A 19012-nucleotide genomic window follows, 5' to 3' on the forward strand; every position below is an offset into this window, starting at 1 on the left:
ATCTTCTTATATAAACGCATGGATTTACAAAAGTAGATGTAATGTTCATTTTTTAAAGTGATGAGACAAAACTAGAAAACTACAGATCAAATGGAACTAGCAAATGTCAACATGTTCTTAAATTCCTTGTTCCCAAATAAAGTCATAAGACATAATAGCTTATTTGAACCCTAGATAGTAAAGAAAAGGGAGATGTGGACAATTTTTTCCTTTGACACTCACCCACATAAGCCAGACTTTCCCAAAAATACCAATTTTCAGCTGTACATGACCCCAAATGCTGTTTAACTCCATGTTAACTCCTTCGCGACCGCATTTCCATTTCCGAACCCACACGATCCCTTCGATCTTCCGGAGAGGCTCTTCTCTCGCTCCCGCCCGCATCACAAGTGCGGCTTGTGGGGATGAGAGAGAGGGCCTTCTCTGTGGTGGCCCCTCAGATCTGGAACTCACTCCCCAGAGATATTAGGCAAGCCCCCATGCTAGCAATCTTCAGGAGGAATCTGAAAACCTGGTTATTCCTTGAGTGATTGAACATAAGATACTCCCTGACCAAAAACTCTTCACAAAATGACCTCAATAGCACTCTATCTTATGGTTCGTGCAATTAAATCCTTCCTCATCTTGGATCCTCCTCCCGATGTTTGACATTGTCCTATCTCCTAGTGTGTTAAAATTTTATCCTGAATTTGGCCCTGCCCAGCAAAATCTTTTGTGTTTTAATGTCTGATTTTATATTGTTGTGTTGTTTATTACATTGTTTTGCATTTCATGTATTTTATTTTTTGATTTTTTGGTTTTGTTATGTTCTTGTGTTATATTGTTATGTATTGTACTGATGAGCGTGGCCTCATGTAAGCCGCACCAAGTACCCTTGGGGGAGATGGAGTGGGGTATAAATAAAGTATTATTATTATTATTATTATTATTATTATTATTATTATTAAGTAAAGCCAAGGAATGCTCCGGAGTTTCTGCTAAGGGAAGGTTTTGACCATCTGGACTCCCCCTCAGCAGTGCTGCAGGATGGACATGCTACTATACTTGTGCACGGGTCTATTTTAGCCATTTTCCTTCATCTTCTTCAACTTCCCCGGCTTGGTAGAAAGGCCGTAACGGTAAGGGCTCAGCAGTCATGTTTCTTCATCCGTAACGGGACCATGTGGCAGCCGATCATGGCTCCTCCTCCCCTTTTCTGGAGCATGCGGTGCACAAAGAGGCTGTGCATGCTCCTCTCGCAGGAGTATTCCTGTGACCCCTGCCTGTTGGGCCAACTGGAAAAGAAGTATGCCATGATGTGTCTTATGTGTCTGCTTCCTTAATCCCGTTGCTGAAACCAAGGTTCCCTTGTAGAGAAGAAAGGAAAGGGTTCCAGAAAAGGTGCTTTCTTGACCCTATTGCTGAAACTCAGGTCCCCTTGAAAGGAAGTAAAGGAGAGGATCCCAGGATCAGAAAGGGGAGCCTCATAATTTCCCCATTACTACCAATGGGCCGGATCTAGCCGGCTGTGGACTGAAAACAGCTATTCAGCTACCTGCCCATTTTCAGGAGGTGCACAAAACGGATATGGAGGCCTACCAGAATTCAGCCAGCAGAAATGGATCAAGGTTCAGCGGAAATGCACAAGCCTACGTGCTATTCCAGACTAGCTGCGGATTTTATTATAGGTGTAGTTGAGACCTGAGTTCAGTTGGACATATTTCCAAGTAACTAGATGTAATGAATCCCTTACCTTAGCTAGCTGCCTGATAGCTTAAGGGAGTGGGTCTGGCGAAGCCACGGTATGCATTTTAGGAAAGGGAGACAGGGACATGCCATCTTAGGTTAGGTTTGCCTTAAGAGGGCGTGTTCAAATCTAGGAGGGAAAGTTAGATGGCTAGGATTGGTTAGAAAGATCGGGGCAGAGCCTAAATGATCTAAAGGGGAAAAGTGACTTTTAAACTGAGATTTGCGGTCCCAGTTGGCGGGTTGGAGTTTGGAAAGGGTAAAGAGAAGAAGTGTGGATGTTAGTGAGAGCAGTTTGGGTTTTGAAGAAGTAGTTTGGGTCAGTCTTTTGTGTAGTATTCAGAATAGCTATTGAGGTTATAGCTAGAATACTGTGTGGACCAGAACACCGTTAGTGGTCTGTCCATTTCCTAAGGAAGTCTAGTTCAGGGTTTTGGCTAGATTCCTAAGGGGGATATTTGTGGGAGTTACTTTCAGAGATTCATTTCCTGAAGTAATTTTCTGTGTTGGAATTTTAAGATTTGTAACCCAGAAGTTTCTAAGATCTTTACTCAAATGCAACCACAAGTATTTTACTGAAAGCATCAACCATTTGTACCTGAATATTTCAAGCCTGTTCAATAAATGTTCTTGTTATTTTATTCAACTTATACTAGTCTCAGTGTGAATACCTCTGTGGTCAAAGTGTTATTCAAGTCAGCTTTTAACAGCCTCTAAGAAAACTATAGTGACACAGAGTGTGTTACTGAACAACCTCTCTACAATACCTCTGCCTGTTTATTATTAATATGGTGGCAGCGGAAATCTTTTGAAGAGTCATTTTAAGTCTCTCAGTTCCAGTGGTTCCTAGTTCCTAACTTTTAAATATTCAGTTGGTTCAGCAACCATTCTCCCTCTATATTTTGGTGTCATCGTTATAATTGGGTGTAGCAGCGTTGAAATTATTTTATGTAATATTTCCCCGTATAAGAATTTTAATTTAAAATATTTTCTCTCTACTCTACAACCTTGCTGCGACGTTATACTAGGCATCTTGTTTCAGTCTTTACTACATAATTGTGTGTGACATTAAAAAAAATCAGGGCTACTTTGTTGATTAGGCTTTTCCTAACTAGAAAAGCAAGAAGACAGTGATACTGCTTACATTTACTGTTAGGAAACATACATACTTTAAAAAGCCCACTTGTTGTCATGTGTCGTAATTTCTCCGAAACAGTGTCGTAATTTCACCGAAACAGTGAGGTATATGGGTCCTATAAATATTAAAAACAAAAGCTGAGCCCGATATTATCAATATTTCAGTGTTACTAATCTAAAGCCACAAAAGGCACAATGTGAAAGCATTGAAATATCTGTGAATAAAAAAAATTGAAACACTACAATCATTAGGATAAGCTTTAGTGATGAGTAAACATCTAAGTGAAAAATTGAAAGCGGGGCAGCCCCGTATAGAGTGACCTTCAGGATTTACTTTGTGGAATCTCCTTCACTGTTGGAATCCAGGCCATTTAAGGGTTAATGTTCAGTCTTGTAGTTTCAGGAAGGGGAAACATGCCTCATTAATTCACTGGATTTTTGGTCAGATTATTAATGCCCGGGTGGACAGAAGAGAGGCCGTAAGCACTGCATCACCTTGAAGCAGTGAACCGAGAGAAAGAGTGCAAAAACTGGCTTTGAGAAGGAATTCCTTCTTCCAATTGCATACATATTTTATAAGTTTAAAAGTAAGGGAGTCCAGTTTAAGTCTAGGGAATTCTTCCTTAGAGCTGCTTGGATTAGTAAAAAAAAATTGACATATTGAGGCAGTCATTATTCAGTAACAGGATTATTGAGCGGAGCAGTCATTTGTGTTTACTCCAAGTAAGACTCTATTCCAAACTGAAGGAATTAAAAGAAATATGAAGACAGTTGAGTGTATTTAACATTTATTTTATCCTTGCATGCTGTTTTGACCTTTCCTGGGCTATTTCCAGAAGGACAGCTTATAGTAACACCAATGAATAGGGATATGTAGCCATTCTCTCTTCTCCTTTACCTGATTTTTTTTTTAGCAAGAGAAAAATATTGGGGGAAAACACTGAAATAATACATGAGTATGACCTATGGATAACAATGATGTCTGTAATATTCCATGCTTGAGGCAAACGTATTGTAGATTAAGATCCTTATTTGGACGATTTCCTCCCCCTCTTTTTTAGAATACATATATTCTAAAATAAACAGTGCAGAATTTTGAACATTGTGTGTGTAGGCACACACACATGCGCACGCACACACGCACACCCTTGAAACCTCCTTGAGGTTGTTAATAGTTTATTCATCACTGACACAACTCCCATAGTAACACAGGGTTCCTGTTGGAGGAAGGCTGGGGTTAAGAGCAAGTACAGGCAACGGGAAATCCATGAATTTGTGTCGGGGAAAGAATTTGATCCCTGAGGTGTCGGGAAAAGAAATGCTGCCACTGAAGCATTTTGAAGCACATGGTCTGAAACAACAAAATATAATATCGAACATCCAAGCATGAGATGTGTGAAGCCCCGGTTATGAAACAGCTTTTCTTTTTTCTTGTTTGCCTCCTCTGTTGTTTTTCCTTTTTTCATAACTAGGTCAACCCATGCCTTTCGGAATCACAAGACAGTTCCTCGTCATGCCTTTCTACATCCTCTCCTTCCTCATCAATATTATTTTATTTTACTAATCTGTAGTAGATTCCTCACTGAAACATTAGGTGAGCAAAAGTCATTCTTCTCACATGGGGAGGGGACCCATGTATTCAGTGAAGCTTTTATATTTGAAGGTCTTTTCTACTCCACAACAAATACCAAAGATAAGTCAGGGAGAACTTGTGAATAAAATACTCCCTGGTACTTACCGTATATTCCGGCATATAAGACGACTGGGAGTATAAGACAACCCCCAACGTTTCCAGTTAAAATATAGAGTTTGGGATATACTCGCCGTATAAGACTACCCCTCTTCCAACTCACACCAAATACAAATTTTAAAAGCATCACATTTAATTTAAATATGGTAACTTTCCTATTATTGTACCTCCTCTGCCTCTCAGATCTCGCACATGTGCACTGCAGTCTTCAGGAGCGAGATCTGAGAAGCAGAGAAGGAGGTAAGGTAATAGGATACAAGGGCGGCCAGACAGGTAAAAGAGTTGTATTTTTTTGGGCCCAGAGCCACTCTATCTCTTTTTTCCTTACCCCAGGCACTCCGGACACCTGCAGCTTGCTCCGTCCTTCACTTACACCTTCCTGGTGAGGCGCTCCTTCTCCTCACCATCTGGACCACATTAAGTCCACGAATCCTGATGAATGGATTTTCTTCTACTGTACTTGTACAGCAGTAATATGTGTAATGCATTCATACAGTCGCTGCATATGGAAAGGACATGGCCACTGCCATTTTTGAGCTCCCCCCCCCCCCCCCCACCATATGCAGCAACCACAGATTTCTTCAATCCGGATTAGAAGTTTCAGCACCCGCTCTATAAGATGACTCCTGGCATATATGACGACTCCCGCGTATAAGACGACCCCTGACTTTTGAGAAGATTTTCTTGGGTTAAAAAGTAGTCTTATATGCCAAAATATACTGTGCATTGGAAAGCTGGCAATCACTGGGGTGAATGTAACTGTTGGAATGTTTCACACCTTGATTTAAAGAAAACTTCAAATTTCCTGATCCTAGACATATACAAAACTAAATGATCAGCCCCTCATCATTTATCATGTCTCAGAACCTTGTGCAAAAAGGATTTTTGCAGTGAGTTTTGCATTAAAATTTTGTACAGAATTTGTTTTACTAGTATTTTGTGCATCATAAGCTGTTCATTGCACAAACAGATATTTTACCAAGAAGTCCTGAAATTGGAAAAGAATCGAAAAATGCATAAAACTCTTGAAAGATTAGGAAGATAGCGTAGACATTTTTGCGTTTGCATAGGGGAATGAAATGAGCCAAGATGCACATTGTCCCTGCTTGACAGTGTCAGTATGCCTTAGTAAGTGCTTTGCATAAGGAAGGAAGACATTGCAGAGCCGTTCTTGTTTGCTCACCCGCCCCCTGCCTGCCCACAATTCCCAGCAGGCGGAGAAGACACTACGGCTGCATTGCCAGATGGCATCATTAGCCAGCCATTAGTAATAGCGGTTTAAACTTCTGGTCCCTGGAATATCCGGCTGCCCATTCATCCATATCTCCCGGATGATGCGCTCCCTTTCTTCCAGTCTCTGAGCTCTCTCGAGCTCCTCGGATGAGGTAAAAATGTTCATGTTCAAAGTCCTTTCAAACCTGCGGTGCCTTCGTGCAGACAGGTCAGATGTAGTGTCTGAATCATTGTCGCTACCACTACTGTCACTGTCTGCCTCCCATGTCGGCTTTTTCGTAGATGATTTTTTGCAATCAGTTCGACAGGAAATTCGGAGCACCAACGCTGCCAAGGTCAAAAGGAGTCCAATACAAATGCCAGACACAAAATACAGAGCTGCACGCTCGGGGTTTTCTGGAAAAAAATGGAAGAGAAATGGTATGAGCAAGGAGGCAAATAACATACAATGTCTGCATGCTCTAGCTAATAAGCTCAGAACATCTGGTTTAATAGCCGTCTTGTAATTTGGGGTCAATATAAGTTGAAGCTGAACGGGTGACAAATAACAACACTCTAATTTTAAGCTTCAAGATGGAAGAAGGAGGCTTTATAACTGATACTGAGAGAACAGATGAGAGATTGAAGAGGCATTAATCTGTAGTGAAAACGAGACTAGTGGCACCTTGAAGAGTACCAAGTTTTATTTGGCATAAGCCTTCCTGGTCTTCAGCCCACTGCCTTAAAAATTAGGACATATAATTTTTGGCAGATATACATACCAAAGGGGGGAAGGAGGTGAAATATATATATTGGCAATTATCTTAACAACAGTAGATAGGTTGTGCTAAGTAAAGGTAAAGGTTTCTTCTGACATTAAGTCTAGTCGAGTCCAACTCTGCGGGGTGGTGCTCATCTCCATTTCTAAGCCAAAGAGCTGCCATTGTTTGTAGATGCCTCCAAGGTCATGTGGCCAGCATGACTGCATGGAACGGCATTCTCTTCCTGCCGAAGTGATACCTATTGATCTACTAACTTTTTTTGAACTGCTAGGTTGACAAAAGCTCAGGCTAACAGCGGGAAAACACCCTGCTCCCCAGATTCAGTCAGAAAGTTCAGCAGCTCAGTGGTATAACCCACTGCACCACCAGGGACCTTAGGTTGTGCTACTCTAGGATAGAACATCAGTCAGTCAAAACGATCTTCCAGGGATGATATGAGAATTAAATGGGGTGGGAGAATAAAGAAGGTTTTAAGTTACATATATTGCAACGTAAGTTACATATGTTTTGCAACATCCTGGTGGCATTCCAAATGACCAATATGACAAAAATGCCTAGTGTAAAATATCCAATTTTTAATATGTTACAACATCAGTTTTGAAAAGTAGCAGTTCAAATTATTGCCTTTTAAGTAGTGGCACTAATGCATCTTTTCAAAACTCCATGTATTTACAGATGAAAGATGTTGCTGATAGACATACAAATATGAATGTAATGTTTGAGTAGACAATAATTTTCTTTAAAATCCTTATGTCATTCATACACACATGTCCGAAGAGAGATTATAAGGTGTTCTTATGCTGTTGTTGTTCATTCGTTCAGTCATTTCCGACTCTTCGTGACCTCATGGACCAGCCCACGCCAGAGCTCCCTGTCGGCTGTCACCACCCCCAGCTCCTTCAAGGTCAATCCAGTCACTTCAAGGATGCCATCCATCCATCTTGCCCTTGGTCGGCCCCTCTTCTTTTTTCCTTCCATTTTCCCCAGCATCGTTGTCTTCTCTAAGCTTTCCTGTCTTCTCAGGATGTGGCTAAAGTACTTCATCTTGGCCTCTACTATCCTTCCCTTCAATGAGCAGTCAGGCTTTATTTCCTGAAGTATGGACTGGTTGGATCTTCTCACAGTCCAAGGCACTCTCAGAACTTTCCTCCAACACCACAGTTCAAAAGCTCTATCTTCCTTTGCTCAGCCTTCCCTATCATCCAGCTCTCACATCTGTAGGTGACTATGGGGAACACCATTGCTTTAACTATACGGATCTTTGTTGCCAGTGTGATGTCTCTACTCTTCACTATTTTATTGAGATTGGACATTGCTCTCTCCTCCCAAGAAGTAAGCGTCTCCTGATTTCCTGACTGCAGTCTGTGTCTGCAGTAATCTTTGGACCTAGAAATACAAAGTCTGTCACAGCCCCCACGCTTTCTCCCTCTATTTCCCAGTTGTCAATCGTTCCTGTTGCCATGATCTTGGTTTTTTTAATGTTTAGCTGCAATCCAGCTTTTGCGCTTCCTTCTTTCACCTCAGCTCCTCCTCGCTTTCAACCACCAAAGTGGTGTCATCTGCATATCAAAGCTTGTTAATGTTTCTTCCAGCAATTTTAACTAAAAATGGATTATGAATTAGTCTGAGATCTTACTGAAATACTACCATAGTGATAGGATTAAATACAAATGATCCGGCTCCAATAATGCTGTTTCAATTTCAAGTTAAGGAAAATACATCATAAAATAACATTATCATGTGAATAGTTATGCTTTCAAAATGCTCTTTCATCACATCTCTGGAGGCAGGCAAAGAAAATGGAACGGAGTGGAACAAATGGAAGGACAAGCTGAAATTCACAATGTTTGACTTCCATTTGTTGACAAATATTAACTTCATATCCTTCATGTCAGCCCCAAGCAAAATAGGATTTGAGTCTATAAACAAACTACAGTTTAAACGAACAGACTTTGGGTTAGTGCTATGTATAAACTAGGACACAGGCTGACAATGGTTCAATTTCAAAACAGTGCCTGTTTTTTTTAAATAGAGGCTAAGCTATTTTGCAAGAATAGTAATGCTTAGGCTGTATACAATGCTGTAGGATTTTGAAAGCCATTCACATAGATGATCTTGTTGTAGTCTTGAACTGAACCATGTGAGCTAGTGACAGTGACGCCCGAGATGAGAATTACAGGACTGTATTGATATCCTTAAGCAGTTGTGGGGAAAGCAATACATTGACAAGCAATACTCAAAAGTGGTTTTGCCAGTTCCTTTCTGTGATATATATATCTTACGGCCAGGCCAGTAGCCAGGATTTTGATTTGGGGGGATGGGGGGGTGGGGCTGAGTTTGATTCGGGGGGGCTGAGTTTGATTCAGGGGGGGCTCAGGATCTACCTAGTCTTTGTAGCGGACAGTGTAATGATCAGAGTGGAAGAACAAAACATCCTTCCAGTGTCATGGTCTTGTCATGGTCTGATCATTATCTGGTCAGCTTTAGGCTTGCTGCGACCCCCAACCTTCGCAGGGGTGGAGGACAAATTAAGATGGTCCGCCCCAGGAGACTGATGGATCCGGATGGATTCCTGAGGAATCTTGGGGTTCTTCCTGCCATGGAACCTGGCGATCCTGTCGACGCCTTGGTCGACCTTTACAACAGGGAGATGTCCAGGGCGATAGACACGATCGCTCCCGAACGCCCCGTCTCATTGCGTCATGATAGGCCGTCCCCTTGGTTTACCGAGGAGTTGGCTGTGATGAAGCATACGAGAAGGGGGCTAGAGCGCAAGTGGAGGAAATCTCGGGACGCATCTGATCAAGCACGGGCTAAGGCCTCTCTTAAGGCATATTCCGTGGCTATACAGGCGGCCAGGAAATCTTTCACGACCGCCCGGATAGCGTCTGCAGCAAATAGGTCATCAGAGCTGTTTCGGGTTGTCGGGGAGCTCCTTCACCCACCTGTGGTGGAGGGGACCCCTGACGACCCAACAACTCGGTGTTGCGATTTCGCACACCACTTTGCAGGCAAGGTTGCCCAGATACGTCTTGAGCTCGACTCCAATCTTATCGCAGTGCCAGGGGAGGTGACCGAGGCATCTGCTTGTCCAATTTTGTGGGATTCTTTTCGGCTTGTTCTTCCTGAGACCGTGGAGGAGGTTCTTGGGGCTGTGAGGGCGACCACTTCGGCTCTTGACCCTTGCCCATCCTGGCTTATCAAATCTGCCAAGGAGGGGTTGGTTGATTGGTTTGTGTTGATCATTAACGCATCGTTGGAGCAAGGGATTTTTCCATCTAGTTTGAAACAGGCTGTGGTTCGTCCACTCCTAAAGAAGTCATCCCTTGACTCTACGGTGCTGAACAATTACAGACCGATTTCCAACCTCCCTTATTTGGGTAAGGTGCTGGAGCGGGTGGTTGCCCTCCAGCTCCAGAGCTTCCTGGATGACATCAATTACCTGGATCGGGCACAGTCCGGTTTCAGGCCTGGTCATGGCACCGAGACAGCCTTGGTCGCTTGGTGGATGACCTCCGTAGAGGACTAGACCGGGGGAGTGTAAACCTGCTGGTCCTCTTGGACATCTCAGCGGCTTTCGATACCATCGATCATGGTATCCTTCTGGGTCGGCTCTCTGGGATGGGCCTTGGGGGCACGGTTCTGTCGTGGCTCCAGTCCTTCCTGGAGGGACGAACCCAGATGGTGAAGCTGGGAGATGCCTGCTCGGACCCCTGGCCTTTGACCTGTGGGGTCCCGCAAGGCTCCATTCTATCTCCCATGCTTTTTAACATCTACATGAAACCTCTGGGAGAGGTCATCCGGAGTTTTGGAGTTGGGTGCCATCTCTACGCAGATGACACACAACTCTACTACTCTTTTCCACCTAATTCCAAGGAGGCCTCTCGGGTGCTGGACGAGTGCCTGGCCGCTGTGTCCATCTGGATGAGGACGAACAAGCTGAAGATCAATCCCGACAAGACAGAGGTCCTCCTGGTTGATCGCAAACCAGACCGGGGTATAGGGTGGCAACCTGTGTTGGACGGGGTTACACTCCCCCTGAAACCACAGGTCCGCAGCTTGGGAGTCCTCCTGGATTCATCGCTCACGCTTGAGGCTCAGGCGTCGGCGGTGACCGGGGGGGCTTTTGCACAACTGAGACTTGTGCGCCAGCTGTGCCCGTACCTCGCGAAGGCTGATCTGGCCAGGGTGGTCCATGCCTTAGTCACCTCTAGACTGGACTACTGCAATGCGCTCTACGTAGGGCTGCCCTTAAAAACGGCTCGGAAATTCCAACTGGCCCAACGGGCAGCAGCCAGGATGCGAACGGGGGCCCCTTACAGAGAGAGGTCAACCCTCCTGTTCAAGGAGCTCCACTGTCTGCCGTTTATCTTCCGAGCCCAATTTAAGGTGCAGGTGCTTACCTACAAAGCCCTGAACGGTTTGGGACCATCCTACCTACGAGACCGCATCACAGTCTATGAACCCACACGCTCGCTCCGGTCATCAGGAGAGGCCCTGCTCGTGATCCCACCCGCCTCACAGGCGCGTTTGGTGGGGACGCGGGACAGGGCTTTCTCTGTGGTGGCCCCCCGCCTCTGGAATGCCCTCCCGAAAAATCTCAGACAGGCCCCCACCTTGGCGGTCTTTAGAAAAAACCTGAAAACCTGGCTATTCCAACGTGCCTTCTCAGATTAATAATCCCCACTACCAAAGCCCAGAAGCACTTTAGTAGAGCCAAGATCACTCTCAACGCACACCGCACTTATACTTTAATCTTATATCCCTCTGACACTTTTTTTTTTCAGCACTTTTAACCCTGTACCCCACCTCAGCTGGCTCAGTTTTTAATAACGTCCTGTTGTATTGTTATTGCTATTGTTTTTCTGCTTTAACTGTTTTATTTTGCTATGTATTGTATTGTTGTATTGTGTTGTGCTGGGCTTCGGCCTGTTGTAAGCCGCATCGAATCCCTTGGGAGATGCTAGCGGGGTACAAATAAAGTTTAATAATAATAATAATAATAATAATAATAATACCCTAGCAAACCTTTTGTATCATTATCCCAATACCCCCATGCATATGGGATATATTGAACACGGTGTTCAGATCATGATATGAATAACCATAACAGTTTAAATAATGTACCAGTAAAGCCTTCTTGCGGACCACCCTGAGAATTTGGGGGGGGGGGTAAGCCCCTCAAGCCCGCGCCCCCCCCCCAACCTGTCTACGGGCTTGCTTACAGCACTTAGTATTCCTTGGCAGTCTCCCATCCAAGCACTAACCAGGGCTGACCCTGCTTGGCTTCCAAGCTCACATGAGAACTGGTGCCTTTTGGGTATCTGGACCCTAATATGAGCATTCCCTAGAAAACCTAAGGGGAATAAACTTTTGTTTGCAAGGCTGTCTTTTTGTTTTGTTTTGTTTTTCCTTTTCCTGCCAGAAGACACTTGAGTGAAATGCAAAGCATAACAGAGATCACTTCTATACAATCCAGTTATAACAAATTTAATCAGTGATAGTAAAACTATTATTATTATTATTATTATTATTATTTATTCCCGCCGTATCTCCCCAATGGAGACTCGGGGCAGTTAACAACATACAGTGGTAAATATTCAATGCCGTAAAGTGCAACCAACAGTAAATACGACTACCATAAGTTAAACAATACCTTTTTATTTAACTATATCTATTTCTTGTGTTGAAAAAGATGCTTCACAAGTAAACATGTCTGAGGGATAACTGGAAGTTTTCATGCAGCAAACCCAACACAAGAACAGATTAAAAACTGTAACCTGAGGATAGATTTATTCAAAACAGGACCACGACCTCTAAAGCTGCTTAATTTTAACACTTCAGACACAGAAATACAAAATACCTAACAGCATAAACACACACACATATCATTAATTCTCCAAATTACAGGGCCTTGACAGCCAGGAAGACTTTGATCTAAAGAGTAAAAAGGAGTATTATGTTTATGGGGCTCTGAGCTCCAGATGATGAAAGCAAATCCAGTTATGAGCACAATGAAGTCTTGAAACATGTGGAGACAATTCTAATGCTAGTAGCCCAACAGGCAAATTACTCTCAAACATCCAAGGATGGGGTATATTGGGAAGTCTCACTTAAAATCTCTCCTTAATCAGATCTTTAAGTAAATCGCCCCCACTGTGCTTCAGTCTGCCGTCTGAAATACAGCCTCAATAGCACTGACCTGCTCTACTGATGGTCTTGTAAGGCTGGGAGTGAATAATGAAAATCCTGCATAACGTTAGACCTGTATGGTCAGTGAAAAACATATTTCAATATTCATTAAGAAATTGGGGGGGGGGGGGGTAGTTTATAAAGTGTTTCCGAAATTGGACGGGGTCTGTATCGTAACTATAATGAGTTAACTATTTTTTCATTACTTTTCATTAAGTAATTAATTGTGTCAATAGGCTCATTGTTAGAGCAATTGGCATGAAACCTGCTACAATTATAGAACACATTTACCACTGTTAGCCCATCAAGTTTCAGAATGTTTCACTCTTCCATGGATTTTTGGGGAATTTTCAAAGTTTTTAAAACTATCTCCTTGAATTTTCTATACAATGACACAAGATAACAGAGGATCATTCCCCCAAGTTTCAGAAATATTCAAACATCTACTGATTTTTGAGATTTTTTTAAAAAAAAGGTTTGACAAAAAAAATGGTTTGTTTTTTTAAGCCACATTAGCTATCTCATTAAATATCTTTCATATTAACCAAACAGAACTTCAATTTAGGGATTTCTTCCCAGCCCCGCACTTATTTACTTACTAGTATTGAAGCATCCATCAGTTCTCCTCTTTGCAGATTCAACAATTTATTGGAACCATGGCTGCTCGTAGGAGAAAGAAAAAATATCTCCCCTATCCTATTTGAGCTTTCTGATGCTGAGCAGAATTCTGGGAAATGCAGTTTAGGGCAAGGCTTTTGAATTCCCTACCATAGGGCTCCTCACCTTCCCAAACTACATTTCCCAGAATTCTGTGCTCTCTGGCTCTTTCCCTGCTCACTCAGCTGCTTTCCTCTCCTCATGGCAAGTGGCCATTAATTTAAAGAGGAATGGCAGCCTTTTTGGCTTTGCCTCGCTTGTGCTGAAAATGAAATGAACTTTGATAGGCTTCCAAGCATTACAGAATTCTAACAAAAAGGTATTGAGTAAGTTTTGATTCTTAAGATTTTGCGTGGGTGCCCCCCCCCCCCCGAGTGTTTCTTAATATCTGTTCATACATACAAAACTTAAGAATTAGATACAACTTCCTCAATCAGGCCCGTAGCCTGATTGAATGAGTGAAACATTCTGAAACTTGATGGGCTAACAGTGGTAAATGTGTTCTATAATTCTCATGGTGGTCCGCGAGAAGGCCTTACTGGTACATTATTTAAACTGTTATGTTTATTCATATCATGATCTGATCACCATGCTCAATATATCCCATATGCATGGGGGTATTGGGATAATGATACAAAAGGTTTGCTAGGGTAGATCCTGAGCCCCCTCTCCCGAATCAAACTCAGCACCCCACCGAATCAAACTCAGCTCCCCCCCCCCCCCGAATCAAAATCCTGGCTATGGGCCTGTCCTCAATAAAAATGCAGTTTCACACACCCCTAATAAATATAAGATTTAGTGACACAATCGGTACTTGGCCTAACCTGGATATTGATCAAATATGGATTGGGAAAAAAAAATATTATACTGCTTTCCTTTCTTGATTTTGATTTGGTCTTTATCATGGATTTATTACTTTTAATATATGTGTGTTATGGCAACAATTTTATGCATATTTTGTTTTGTTAATCTTATGGTTATGTTGTTTTTACTTTGTATGTTCTGTGATTTTTACCTGGGAACCGCTCTGAGTCCCCTCGGGGAGATAGACGGGTATATAAATAAAGTATTATTATTATTATTATTATTATTATTATTATTATACCTCAAGTCCGGCCAGATCTTACACAGAAAAAGAACATCAAAATCACATGCAATTATAAATATGGTCTTCTCTCTTTTACCAGCCTCTGGGGGAAAAAGGAAACTAAAAAATCATTACAAGAAAGTCAGAAAGGAATGTCAACTTGAGATACACAGATAAGTGTCTGGGTTAATCATCCAAGGGGGAAGTCTACCTGTGATAAATGAATATGCTGCTAGGATACTGCTGAGCAACGCCATTTCCGTGCTGGCACTCCCAGGCTCCATCGCCCCGCTGAAGTCCCTCCAACTGCCTCATCCAAGGGAAGAAGCCAAGGTGGATGCTGAACGGATCAAACGGGACAGATGTCCTTTTCTTCTTCCCTGTTTTGAAACACAAGCGAGCAACAAATGAAACACCTTGGATCCTAGGTCCAGCATTCAAGCACAGCCTTCCTTCTGCACTTGGAAACTGCAGCCTGGGGACCAAAATCTCAGTGAAACATTTTGGCATGAAATTTGCTTTTGACTTTAGCTGACTGCTTGAAAACACTCCAGGCAACTACTGTGCTTGCTTGCAAGCCGAGTCTGTCTTTCCTAAGTTTCCTGCACTTTCTAGTCACTGGTTAGACACACCCAGATGATTTATCGCAACTGTATAATCAGACGCCATTTTTCTTCCCTCCCCATTTTGAAATCAAAGGTATAAGGGCTGAGTCCCAGTGAACTTGTAATAACTCAGGGCTGCTAAAAAAAAATCAGCAAACAACCAGCAGCCCATCTGTAATTCTATGGTTTCTGATGAACACCTGGCAAACAGTTCTCGTTCCCTCCAGCCTTTATTAAACACAGGTAAGATCTGTGTTTCCCTTTATGACTCCTCGAAGAGTCTGCATTCTTAAAGCTCCCCCAATAGCAAAGAAACGTGAACCCGAGTTAATGATTGCATTTTATTTGTTGAAGTCTTGTAAGTGAGGAGACAATTAATTTCTTGAGCCTTCAAGGGACCCTTTCAAACCTTATCGGTTCAGTACCAAGAGCAGATTGCACCTTGACCTGTCTGAAGGCATCAATAGTTTGAAACCCCTGGGAGACAATCAGTCTCAGTAACATGTGAAATTGTCAAATGTTTGACTAGTGGCTTCAAAACTAGAGCTCGGAAGGTCTAGAAAAAAAACGGGGAAATTTTGCTCTTTTTTCTTCTTCTTTTTTCTGTTTCTTTCCAAAGCCATTTTCCCCCAGAAAAATTGGTGTTGGGTTGTTGTAGGTTTTTTTGGGCTATAGGACCATGTTCTAGAGGCATTCTCTCTGACGTTTCGCCTGCATCTATGGCAAACATCCTCAGAGGTTGTTGTTGTTCATTTGTTCAGTCATTTCCGACTCTTTGTGACCTCATGGACCAGCCCACGCCAAAGCTCCCTGTCGGCCGTCACCACCCCCAGCTCCTTCAAGGTCCATCCAGTCACTTCAAGGATGCCACCCATCCATCTTGCCCTTGGTCGGCCCCTCTTCCTTTTTCCTTCCTTTTTCCTCAGCATCATTGTCTTCTCTAAGCCGTAAAAATTGGGGGGGGGGGGGGATGTGTAGAAACAAAAAGTCTCAGAAATACATCATTAAGGCATTGAATGTTTGTTTGCCACTTTTTTTTGTCGTGTCAGGAGCGACGTGAGAAACTGCAAGTCGCTTCTGGTGTGAGAGAATTGGCTGTCTGTAAGGACGTTGCCCAGGGGACACCTGGATGATTTAATGTTTTTTATCATCCTTATGGGAGGCTTCTCTCATGTCCCCGTATGAGGAGCTGGAGCTGATAGAGGGAGCTCATCCACCTCTCCCCGGATTCGAACCTGCGACCTGTTGGTCTTCAGACCTCCCGGCACAGGGGTTTAACCTACTGCTCCACCGGGTGTTTGCTACTGTGATTTATATTACTGGAAACCGCTCTGAATTCCTTCAGGGAGATAGGGCAGACTATAAATAAAGCATCATCATCATCATCATTTGAGTCCCCCTTGGGGTGAGAAAAGCGGTATACAAATACTGTAAATAAATAAATAATAATATTCTACTGACACAAAAACACAGCATGTCACAGCAAACGAGATCTATATGCTGGATTTCGTATCACAAAATCACAAGTTGAACACTTCCCAAGCATTTAGGACTGTGATGTATTTTGGAATGATGCACTCATATCTGCAGTTTGTTTTTTTTTTTTGGGGGGGGGGGGGTTGGGGTTTTTTGTTTTGTTTTTTTTTATTTTATTTTTTTTGTTGTGTCAGGAGCATTTTGTTGTGAGAGAATTGGCCGTCTGCAAGGACGTTGCCCAGGGGACGCCCGGATGATTTTTTGATGTTTTATCATCCTTGTGGGAGGCTTCTCTCATGTCCCCGCATGAGGAGCTGGAGCTGATAGAGGGAGCTCATCCGCCTCTCCCCGGATTCAAACCTGTGACCTGTCGGTCTTCAGTCCTGTTGGCACAGGGGTTTAACCTACTGCGCCACCAGGGGCTCCTATATCTGCAGTTGACAGATTGTGATTTTGTCAATGTTTATTGTTTTCAAATGCCGGCTGAAATCTTTTGGGATAGCTCCCAATGAGCCAATGACCACTAGGACCACCTCTACCAGTTTATGCCAGAGCCTTTGCAGTTCGATTTTGAGGTCTTGATAATGAGTTTTTCCTGTTGTTTGTTTGTTGTTGTTGTTATGGTCTTCATGTTATATAGTTTGAATACCATGTCATAGATATATTGTTTATCATTGGAAAATAACATAGTCTGCACACTTTTTGATTTTTCGGGGGGGGGGTGGCTTTGGGGGGAAATGGGAGGAAACTCCCCCCCCCCCCATTTTTCCACTTTTTTCCAGGATTTTCCATCTTTATTCAAACCCCCTTCTCCAACTTTGATATGACATCAGACTAAGCACAGTTTCATTTTGCTCACACTTATCCACAAATATTAACCCTGAGAAAGTGACAAGGCGAAGTGAATTCAGTTCTTTTCATTCAATACACTTGTCCCCCTCCAAGTAACATTTTTTCTGTGATTTCACATCCCTAGGGGCATGGTAAGATTACCGAGTTATCAATAAAGAGTTATCAATAAAATGAGAGATTAAAGTATAAGATTTTTAGCACATGGAAGGCTTCTCCCAGTACTTTTCAGCAGGCATTATTTCTATGAGAAAGAGATAGAATGGCATTCCTGATATTATCTGTCACTAGCCATTCCCTGCCATGCGTTGCTGTGGCCCAGTCTGTGTATATGTGTGTGTATACATTTGTGTATATATGTGGTTTTGTGCATGCATTGTAGTGTATTTTTTATTTATTTATTGGCTTTTTAAGTCTCTTCTGATGTGTTTTTTAGAGTTTTTTCAAGTGATGGTCACTTGTTGACCTGATAGGCATATTATGCCTTAATTTTGTGTCAATTCGCCGCATGGTTTTTGAGTTATGTTAATCCCACAAATGAACATTACATTTTTATTTATATAGACTAGCCGTCCCCTGCCACGTGTTGCTGTGGCCCAGTCTGTGTATATGAGTTTTGTGTGTATATATATTTGTGTAAAGGTAAAGATTTTCCCCTGACATTAAGTCCAAGTCATGTCCGACTCTCCATTTCTAAGCCGAAGAGCCGGCATTGTCCGTAGACACCTCCAAGGTCATCTGGAAAGCATGACTGCATGGAGTGCTGTTACCTTCCTGCCGGAGTGATACCTATTGATCTACTCACATTTGCATGTTTTTTAACTGCTAGGTTGGCAGAAGCTGGGGCTAACAGCCAGAGTTCACCCTGCTCCCCGGATTTGAATATGTGACATTTGTGTGTTTGCATGTATGTGTATGTGGTTTTGTGCATGCGTTGTAATGTAATTTTTGTTTTTTTGTCTTTTGAAGTCTCTTCTGCTGTGTTTTTATGAGTGATGGTCACTCGTTGGCCTGATACGTGTATTGTGTCCAAATTTGGTGTCAATTCGCCCAGTGGTTTTTGAGTTATGTTAATCCCACAAACGAACATTACATTTTTATTTATATAGATTATATAGATTACGAACATTACTAATTGCCTCTAGAACATGGCCATATAGCCCGAAAAAACCTACAACCACCTAGTGATTCTGGCCATGAAAGCCTTCGACAATACATTACTAAATATCCGGCTATGGTGGTAGAAATCTCAAATAATGTCTCAAAAAAGGAGAGAGATGACAGATCACAGTGGGTGGCATTCTACATGCACTGTAATTCTTTAAAATGTTTTTCACCTTTAAGCAAAATAATAATAATAATTTTAAAATTAACACAATTTAATGCAAAAAATAATACCTCGTACTTGCTAGCATACCTGCATAGACTTGCCTATGCATGTGTCTGGAAATTTATATGTACCCCATATGAGTAGTGCCTTAGAATATGAACCACAAGGCAGACATGTGGGAAAGGGAGGGACAGAAAGAAGCATGTCTGG

General features: G+C 42.6%; 1 protein-coding gene across 1 annotated transcript in view; it reads right to left on the reverse strand.

Moving 5' to 3' along the window:
- Nucleotides 1–5173: 5173 nt before the first annotated feature.
- Nucleotides 5174–19012, reverse strand: part of EVA1A (eva-1 homolog A, regulator of programmed cell death) — a 57339-nt gene continuing 43500 nt past the window's right edge. Inside the window, exons 2-3 of the mRNA XM_060785123.2 lie at nt 14754–14922; nt 5174–6241 (exon numbers count right to left, since the gene is read on the reverse strand). Of these exons, the coding sequence (XP_060641106.1) occupies nt 5877–6241; nt 14754–14826 (438 nt within the window). The 5' untranslated portion in view covers nt 14827–14922 and the 3' untranslated portion in view covers nt 5174–5876. The remainder of the gene's footprint in view (nt 6242–14753; nt 14923–19012) is intronic.

The sequence above is a fragment of the Anolis sagrei genome, chromosome 1 (genome assembly GCF_037176765.1).
Source record: "Anolis sagrei isolate rAnoSag1 chromosome 1, rAnoSag1.mat, whole genome shotgun sequence".
Taxonomy (NCBI): domain Eukaryota; kingdom Metazoa; phylum Chordata; class Lepidosauria; order Squamata; family Dactyloidae; genus Anolis; species Anolis sagrei.